A 9,512-nucleotide genomic window follows, 5' to 3' on the forward strand; every position below is an offset into this window, starting at 1 on the left:
GTCTCAAAAAAAAAAAAAAAAAAAAAAAAAAAAAAGTACTATTAATAATTGAGGGTGCTTAGATTAGTGAAACCTTATCATGAGCAAAGTAACCAAAAGTTTATGCTATGTATCACCATCCCTAATAAAAATGCATCACTACCTAGATTTCCTCTTGTGGGGAAGTTGAAGTAGGTATATACTTTTCCCTACTCTTTCTATTAAGTCCAGGTAAAAACTCTTTAACATTACATGATAGTAAGTAAAAAGATTCTGATATGTACAAAGAAGCCAAACCATACAGGGATACCCAGTTTTTAGAACCTGAAAATTCCAAAGTGAATTTACTGATTTCTTTTTTCCTTACATTCCAGTCTAGGTTGGATACAATGGAAAATGGTTCCTAGAAAAGTCTGCAACTGTAACCTGTAGCCAAAAACAGTAGAAAATGGGCAACCTAGCAAGACAGAGAGCTCTTAGTTAATAACCACTGTACTGCAATCAAACACCACAGGAAACAACTGCAGCTCCTTTCCTACCATGTCAGGAGTGACCAAGTAGGGAAGCTATTCTATTAGCCTAGTAGACTGCAATAAGGCATCCAACCACAACAGTAGCCACATCCCACCAAGGAGTGTCAGAGAAAGCCTAAGTGGACAGACAGGACTTTCTTCTGCACACTTAGGAAGGAACCCAGTCCCCATTTCCCACACAGGCTGGCCAGTGGAGACCACATACACATCAGTGTGGCATACACTGGTCCCCCAGTCAGGAGGCATCAATGACAACCTAAGAGGACCACCATCCAGAAAGAAGTCTCTGCCCACAACTACCAGCACAGATAACTTGATTCAGAAGCAACTCATTTTACTTTATTCAGCACAGGTTTTCTCTTTAGGAAAATAAGGTTTATCTTCAGACCCAAGGTCATCAACTAGTATTCAGGGATTACAGATTTGTACAGATCACTATAGGCAGCTATAATAACTATAAAACAATGGTAACCACTTGTATATCTAACTATGTGCAAAAGGTACAGTGAAAGTATGAAGTGATAGGAAATGTTCAGCTTCATTATCAACTTTATGGGAAAATAGTCATATATGCCATCTATCACTGACTGAACACCATTACCAGATATGTGCATATGAAATTTTAACATATCTAGTTTCCATCTAGAATGACAAAAAGCAGATCAGTGGCTGCCTGGAGCTGGTAGGGAGGAGGGGGACACAGAGGAGAAAAGAGGAGACAAGAAAACTATCCACAGATAATGAATGATCGAATTATTTTGATGCCATTGTAGTTGTACAAGTATATATACCTTTCTCAAGACTCACACAATAATACACTAAAAATGGGTATAGGCTGGCGAGATAGCTCAGCAGACTAAGCACTTGCTTTGGCAAGTGCAGGGACCAGGGCTCGATTCAGCAAACGAGTCCAGTAACGGTGGCACATGCCTCTAATCCCAGTGCTGGGGAGGCTGAAAACAGGAGGATCACTATGAGTCTGAGCTGCATAGTGAGGCCCTGTACCTAATACATAAATGAAAAAAATAAATAAAAGTGGGTGTATTTTTCTCTGTAAATTGTAACAAATACAATAAGTTTAAGTACAGGTGCTTAGAATATCCCTAATACACAGCTGATATAAAAGCATTCAAACAATAAAAGATTATCTGAGATCACTGATATTTTCTATTCAACTTCAATTTTTATCAATTTTATTTATGCAAAATGTTCATCACAGCTCAATTTAATAAACATTTAACTAGTTAGGCATCATATACTAGTATTAAGTACTTAATGCAACATCTTATTTAATACTCATAATAACATTATGACTAACAAATTTCTCTCTTTTCAGCAAGGTGGGATAGGGATAAAAATCTGAGAAACATTAAATAACTAGCCAAGGAGACACAAGCTTGCAAGCCTCCAACATCTAACGGTACTAATCTGTACTAATCTGTTTGCAATTCTTTTTTTTTTTTTTTCTTTTGCAATTTAGGGAAGGGTCAACAGGGTGTTTAGGGTCTCACTACTAGATCAGACTCATAGTGTCCCGCCTGTTTACAGGCTCCCAAGAGCTGGGATTACAGGCCACCATGCTCAATCTCAATTGTCATCTCAGCGCACCCCTGGCATGGCAGACTAAGGGATCAAACTCCCAGCCCCTGCTTGCAGGCACTTTAATCCACTGAGCTACTTGGCCGACCCTAGAGTGAAAATTTAAATCTGCTCTTCTAGGCTTTTATGACTATATCTGTAGTCATACTATAGTACCCCAAACTTCCTGTTCCTGTCTGTGACTTAGTTTGTACTAACCAACCTTTCCTCATCTTTCTTTCCCTCCATCCTCTTGACAGGTTCTGATAAATATCACTGTACTTTCAACTTCAATGAAATTGATTATTGTATTTTTCACATGTAAGACCACTTCTCTGTACATCTGGCTTACTTTATGTAATGGAACAATCTACAGTCCATCCATGATGTCAAGTGACAGGATGCCATTCTCTCTATGTGTGGATAGTATTTCATTGTATATCTCAACCATACATCTTTACCCACTCATCAGTTGATAGACACCATTGCTTCCATTTCTTGGTTACTATCAAAAGGGCTGCAATGAAAATAGAAATGAAGACATCTCTTCAACACACTGACTTTCATTCCTCTAGCTATAAACCTATTAGTGGGATTACTGAATAATACGGTAGTACCACTACAATGAGCTATATGCCAGCCTTTGTTCTGTTGTTTTGCTTTTTTAATTTGGGGGGGGGTGGTGGTTTCAGGAGTGTTGAGGCAGAATCTCCCCAAAATTGCTCAGTTGACCAGGATGAGCTTGAACTCAAGATCCACCCACCTTAGCCTCCCAGAGTGCTGAGATCACAGGCATGCAACACCATGCCCAGCTTATTTTTAGGAAGCACCATACTGTTTTCCACAGAGGCTGTACTAATTCATACTCCTACAAGCAATGCGTGAGAGTTCTCTTTTTGCCACACCCTTGCTTGCACTGAGAGGATAACAATTTTCATTGTTATCTTTAATCTTTTGATAATAGCCACACTCACTGGCTTGAAGTGATAATGAGTTGATGTTTTGATTTGCATTTCCCTGATGATTAGCACATTTAAGTACCTTTTCATTACCTGTTCACTAGTTATATGGCTTCTTTGCAGTAAAGTCTACTGAAATCTAATGCCTACTTTTTAAACCAAATTATTGGTATGATTTCCCTATATAGCTTTCTGCTCCAGTGTTTCTGGCTTATTCTAACCCTTTCAGGACATTCTATCAAACCAGAAGCTATTAAAACAAGTACAGAAAGCACTCATTTCCTTACATAGCACTAGCAATAAAGGCTTCCTGAATAGTGGCTGATATGTGTACCTGGTATGCTAACACTGCCAGAGCTCACTAGAATTTCTAGTTCTACTGTCCCCTGCCACAGGGAAGCACTTAAAACTGGAGGGTAATTATCCTTGCTCTCTCATCCTGCTCCACCATAGAACTGCAAGTTGGAAGGGTCTTGCTATAGACTGAAGCCACCCTATGAGTGTGTAAAGATGTATGGTTGAGTCTCTCCACCACAGAAGTCCAGCGATGGCTAACTGTGCCACATGAACAGCACTTTTCTATTCTGTTATGCAACCACTTGGAGCCTGATGTTGGTACTACAGTGTAATCTGGCCTATTGTGACTGACACAATAAGCTCTCTAAATTCCATAACTTGCAGAATAAATCTTGTGTTTTCAGGAAAATTTCCAGGGATGGAGCAGTAGGAAGACCATGAACAAGATTCCAATTCCTTTTTATGAGGTCATCTAAAACAACTGGGCAGTTCGAACTCTGCTTCCTCTCATAATTATCTTACTATTTTTACACTTCTTCATGTATTTCTGTTCCATTTCTAATCTCTGAAATGTCCTTATGTCACGTGCCTTTTTCTGAAGTTTAATTACATTTTATAGAAAGATTTGATACAGGGCCAGGGAGATGGCTCAGTGGAATAAGTGCTTCCCTGGCAAGTACAAGGGCCTGAATTCAATCCCCAGTTCGACAAAAAAAAAAAAAAAAAAAAAAAAAAAAAAGACTTGATACATAAAGCTGCACTATGAGAAAGCAGTTAATTTTTCCTATTCCAGGATCAATTTTAAAGGTGGCAGAAATGTACTTTCAATTTTATAATTCTAGTAACTTTCAAATATGCAGACACTACTGAGGAATTTCAGTGACTAAGCTTCATATCACTTTGTCCTTAGGTCCTCAAAAGTATAAGACTTTAGAGAAAAACATTTTTCCAGACTGGGCATGGTAGCGCACGCCTGTAATCCCAGCTCTTGGGAGACTGCAAACAGGCAGATCACTACAAGTCCCATCTAGTAGTGAGACCCTGAACACCCTGTAGACAGGCAGATGACTACAAGTCCCATCTAGTAATGAGACCCTGAACACCCTGTAGACCCTTCCCTAAAATACAAAAATAATAATTAATAAATCTCTAATAATCAGCACATACCACAGATACCACATTTCTCACATAAAAATCACCTTGATATTTATCTGTCATGAGGGTAATGACCAGAAATTTTTTGGCCCAATAGTACCTGCATAACTGCAGTAAGAATGATATACTAAATTTATAAAACTTTGGAGCCGTGGCACTAAAACTCAAAATAAATAAACAACAATAAATGGAACTCAGAAGATGAGCAATAATTTAAATTGTCAAAGGAGTCATAACTAAAAGATTCTTCAGGAGCTATTAAAATGTTATAAAAACAATTATATATACAGTCATGGTAGTGTACATCTATAAGCCCAACACTCAGCAAGCGGAGGTAGGCAAACAGCCATGTTTCAAGGTAAGCCCAGGCTACACAGCAGGTTCTGGGCCAGTCTGACCTCCATAGCGAAAGCCTGTCTCAAAAAAATAAATAAGTGGAAACAATGGTTTGTGGTTAGTGCAAAAAGAAGTGGAGGCGACACCAGGATTTAAGAGACCACAATGCCAGAAATGTGAAGCTCTGAGGAAGATGTCCAGGAATCTCCACAGTGATTTCCAGAAGATGACTTAGAAAAACTAACTAGATTATGTTTTAGAACTTTTGTGTGTGCAAATATCTTTTAGCTCTACATTCTTTAATATGTCTCCCTTTCTTGGAAAATCAGCACAATTTACTCACTGTTGTGGCACCATTCCTCTACCATGCACCTATAAGCTAGAGTTATAAAATCTACCACAGCTGAACTATATTATATATATCCATGCTAAAATCTTGTGTTATGTACAGAAAAAATCTGTGTTCTGACAATCACATAAATGTCTAAATTATATAAAGTGCTATATGTTTATGCGCAAGCAAACATGTACAGAACTAAGGGTTAAAAGGACATATATAATTTTAGAATATAAGTGGTTCTACACATGAAAAGAAATGACAAGGGGCAATAAGACCTCAACCTTATCTATACTGTTCTATATTTCAGTGCAACACTGAAGTAAAGATGACAAAATTATAGTATCTCGTATATTAAATTTATAGATTCTTGTAGAATTTTCACTATAAAATATTTTAAAATTGGAAGGAAGAACTAACCCTCCAAAAGGGCACTGAGGGGCCGGTGACATAGTTCAGTGGACTAAAGTGCCTGCTTAGTCAAGCTTAGGCAAGCACAAGGACCACGGTTCAATCCCCGGCATTACATGCCATAGTCAGCCCCACCCCCACTCCCAGCATGGGCTGAGCCAGCCAGAGTCCCAGCATGGTGATGCATGCCTACAATCCCAGCACTGGGGAGGCTGAAAGCAGATTGCCATGAGCGCGAGCTGTGTAATGAGACCCTACAACAACCAAATAAATACATATGGATAATTTACAGTATCTAAATTTTTTCACATTCCCATCAGTAAAGGGTTTCTTTCTCATTGTGGCTTCTGCAGTATTTATTGTCTTGATTTTTTTTTCTTATTTTTCTTTTTTTTTTTCCATGTATTTGGTACAGGGTCTCACCACGCAACTTGGACTCAAAACAATCCTGTTTTCAACCTCCCCAGAGCTGGGATTACAGGCATACACCAGGTCTCCATGGTGCGCCTGGGGGCAGGGCCAGCTCCACTTGTGGTACCAGGGATTGAACCCCATCCCTGTGCTTGCCAAAGCAGGCTCTTAGTCCACTGAGCTACTTCGCTGGCCCTTATTATCTGATTTCTTGATGACATTCTTTCCGGAGTAAGATGGAATCCCAATGTTCTTTTAATTTGAATTTCTCTAATAGCCAGCAACACTAAATATTTTTCATGTATTTATTGTCCTTTGTACTCCTTCTAAGAAATGTCTTCATTTCAGTTGCTCATTTTTGATTGGGTCACTTATTATGGGGTTGTCAAATTTTAATTTTTCATATTAGTCCAGATTTTAGTCCTCTGTCCAAGGAAGAGCTGGCACCAAGCACTATGGAAATCAGTATGGAGGTTCCTCAAAAATCTAAAACTAGAAATTTCACCTGACCTAGCTATCACCCTTCTAAGTATCCTCCCAAAAGTTTTTAAAAAATCACATGACAGCAATGTGCCTATGTTTATAGCAGCACAATTCATAACAGCCCAATCTTGAGATCAGCCTATATGTCCATCAAAAGATAAATAAGATTTAAAAATTGTGGTACTTAAACACAATGGAGTACTACTCTTCCACATGGAAAGAAAAACTTGAGTCATCTCTAGACAAATGGATGCAACCTGAGAAAAGTGAAAGCAGTAGACACACAAGCTTCAATATCAGTTTCTCTTATGACAAACTCAAACAATGTAGAGCAAAACAGAAGATTGATAAATAGGAAGTAGGGAGAAGTTCAAATAATTCACCAAATTATCTACTACATTATTTAAAAAACATCTTAGGGCTGGAGAGATGGCTCAGTGGTCTAAAGCACCTACTTGAAACAAGCTTGGCAAAGCACAGGGACCGCGGTTCGATCCCCAGCACCACATGCCAGCCAGACCCGCCCCCCTGATGGGCTGAGCTGGTCACACACACACACAATAAATAAATGTAATAAATAAAAATAAATAAATATTTTAAAAAAAAGTTTAAAAAAAAAACATCTTAAAATATACAATAGTTTAGCTTTGTTCACTAAAAGTTTTGTCTGTTTCTTCTTTGTCTCTTTTTGTCTGACACGAACTCTGAATAATGCATTATCTATTATTCTCTAATTATTTTGTTAGAAAATTTTATTTTTTCATTTAAAAGTAAAAATTTTCACAACAGGTCATAAAATGACTCGGTCTTTCTAATCATCTTCCAGGCTCAATTTCAACATCACCATTCTTCAATATGCCTTCTCAGACTGTAACAGTAACAGTGTGCCATACACTGTTACATCTAGTTGCAGATTTACAAAACAACACATACCTCTCATTCACCCACGACACCCTCAGCCCTTCCCCCTGAACATTAACATATGTATACTTTGCGATAAATAAAGCTGACCCCTTTATCATTTTGTGAGTTTGTTATTGCTGGTTCCTGTGGCAAGGGTCTACAGGTACTCACTATACTGATCAGACTAGTAGTGATCCTCCTATTTCAGCCTCCCAAGCACTGGGATTATAAGCATGCACAACCACACCAGTCTCAATAGCTGTCTCAGTGCACTCCAGGGGCAGGGCCAGCACAACACATTGGGGATCAAGCCCTGGTCCAAGAGTCTGCCTAAGCAGGTGCTTTAATCCACTGAGCTATCTGGCTGGCCCTGTGGCCAATTTTTTTTTTTTTAATGGAAATTTTTCTGTGAACTAAAAAGATTTACGGAAGAGTTACACAGAGAGTACAGATTTATCACAATCTTGAGTTTCATCTACTTTGACATAATCCATAACCAATTTGCACTTAACGAAACTAAAAAATTAACAACAGAACATTAGTAGTAACTACTTTACTGACTTCAAATGGATTTCATAACTTTTCTCACTAGTGTTTTCTGTTCCAGAATCCAAACTAGACACTACAGCTCTTCAGTCATTGTGTCCCTTTTCTCCTCTGGTAAGCACAGGTATCTTAGTCTTTTTCTTTTTCATGGCCTCTGAATAACATCGACTAGAATAATGACCAAGTATTTGGTAAAATGTTCCAATGTGGGTTTGTCTAGTTTTTCTGATGCTTAGGCCAATCTTACAGAGTTTTGGGAAAAAGTGAGGGGGAAGACAGGATATCAATGTGACTAATCTTGCTCACCTGGTACAGAAAGTATCTGCAGAGTTTCTCTGTTTAGAGTGGCTATTTTTCAATTTGTCTAATTCTTTATTCTTATAATAGAGAGAAGGATTTGAAAGGAGTTGAAGAATGCAGGAAGAAAAATAATATACAAATATTTGGAATTCTTCTATAAGTTTATCCCTCCTCTCCTATTTACTCAACCATTTATTTAAGTATGGAATCATATATTGGTATTCTATGCTGGATAATGAAGACAAAGCTATAAGGATCAAGTTAATGTAGTTCTGACACCTAGGAGCTCTTTCAGACTAGCTTCCCTACCCCTTTGGCACGAAGTTGTCCTTCTGGTTTTGTAAGCACTTACTTCCTAAAGAGTGTGGCTCTTTTTACGACAGTGTATCTATAAACTGAGACCTAAACACTGGGTGTACAAAATGCTACTGGAGTGTCACTGTTTCCTACCCCTCTCAGCAGTAAGGGCTGAGACATACATATGTATATATTTACCCATGCACGTACACAATGTAACTACTCCCATATAGTTTTAAACTGAATGACCCACACAATAGTATCTCAGACTCTAATTTAGTACCCTGTGGTTAATAAGTAATCCCAGTTAAGCTTCCTATTACCTAGCACAATCATAAACTGTTTTTTCTATAAGCAAGCATTTTATCAAATTTCTAGTATTAGTCACACTGAAATAAGAAAGTAAAATACATTTAAAAATGGAATTTCATGACAGATCATCCCCACTACCTAGAATACTTTAAAACAGCATAAAATCAAGAAACTATGTTAATATTCCTACCTTTTAACCTACCTTTTTGTTTTGGGGTTTTTTTTTTAATTTTAGGGAAGGGCCTACAGGGTGTTCAGGGTCTCACTATAAGATTGGACATGTAGTGAGTCACCTGTTTACAACCTCCCAAGAGCTGAGATTACAGGTACTCAACACCACGCCCAGTCTCAATTGGAGGGGCGGGACCAGCACAGGCAAGCCTGGGGATTAAATCCCCAGCCCCTGCACCTGCTTGCAGGCACTTTAGTCCACTGAGCTATTTGGCTGGCCCATTTATCCTACTTTTTATAACAGGATGTATTACTGCAACAAATATTTTCTGAAAATCCACATACTCTAATGAAAAACAGGAAAAATGGGCTGGAGAGATGGCTCAGTGGTCTAAAGCACCTACTTAGAACAAGCTTGGCAAAGCATCGGGGACCGCAGTTCAATCCCCCAGCACCACATGCCAGCCAGCCCCGCCCCCTGGTGGGCTGAGCTGGCCACACACA

At 38.6% G+C, this 9,512-nt stretch overlaps 2 protein-coding genes across 2 annotated transcripts in view; one reads left to right on the forward strand and one right to left on the reverse strand.

The window, feature by feature from the left end:
* LOC105742591 (serine/arginine repetitive matrix protein 1-like) overlaps nt 1–8,339 on the forward strand; it is a 37,580-nt gene extending 29,241 nt beyond the window's left edge. The window contains 2 exon segments of the mRNA XM_023722939.1: nt 7,990–8,042; nt 8,316–8,339. Of these exon segments, the coding sequence (XP_023578707.1) occupies nt 7,990–8,042; nt 8,316–8,339 (77 nt within the window).
* Cd2ap (CD2 associated protein) overlaps nt 1–9,512 on the reverse strand; it is a 132,784-nt gene that overhangs the window by 94,734 nt on the left and 28,538 nt on the right. The window lies entirely within an intron of this gene.

This window comes from Octodon degus, unplaced genomic scaffold (genome assembly GCF_000260255.1).
Source record: "Octodon degus isolate 3935 unplaced genomic scaffold, OctDeg1.0 scaffold00005, whole genome shotgun sequence".
In the NCBI taxonomy this organism is placed as follows: Eukaryota; Metazoa; Chordata; class Mammalia; order Rodentia; family Octodontidae; genus Octodon; species Octodon degus.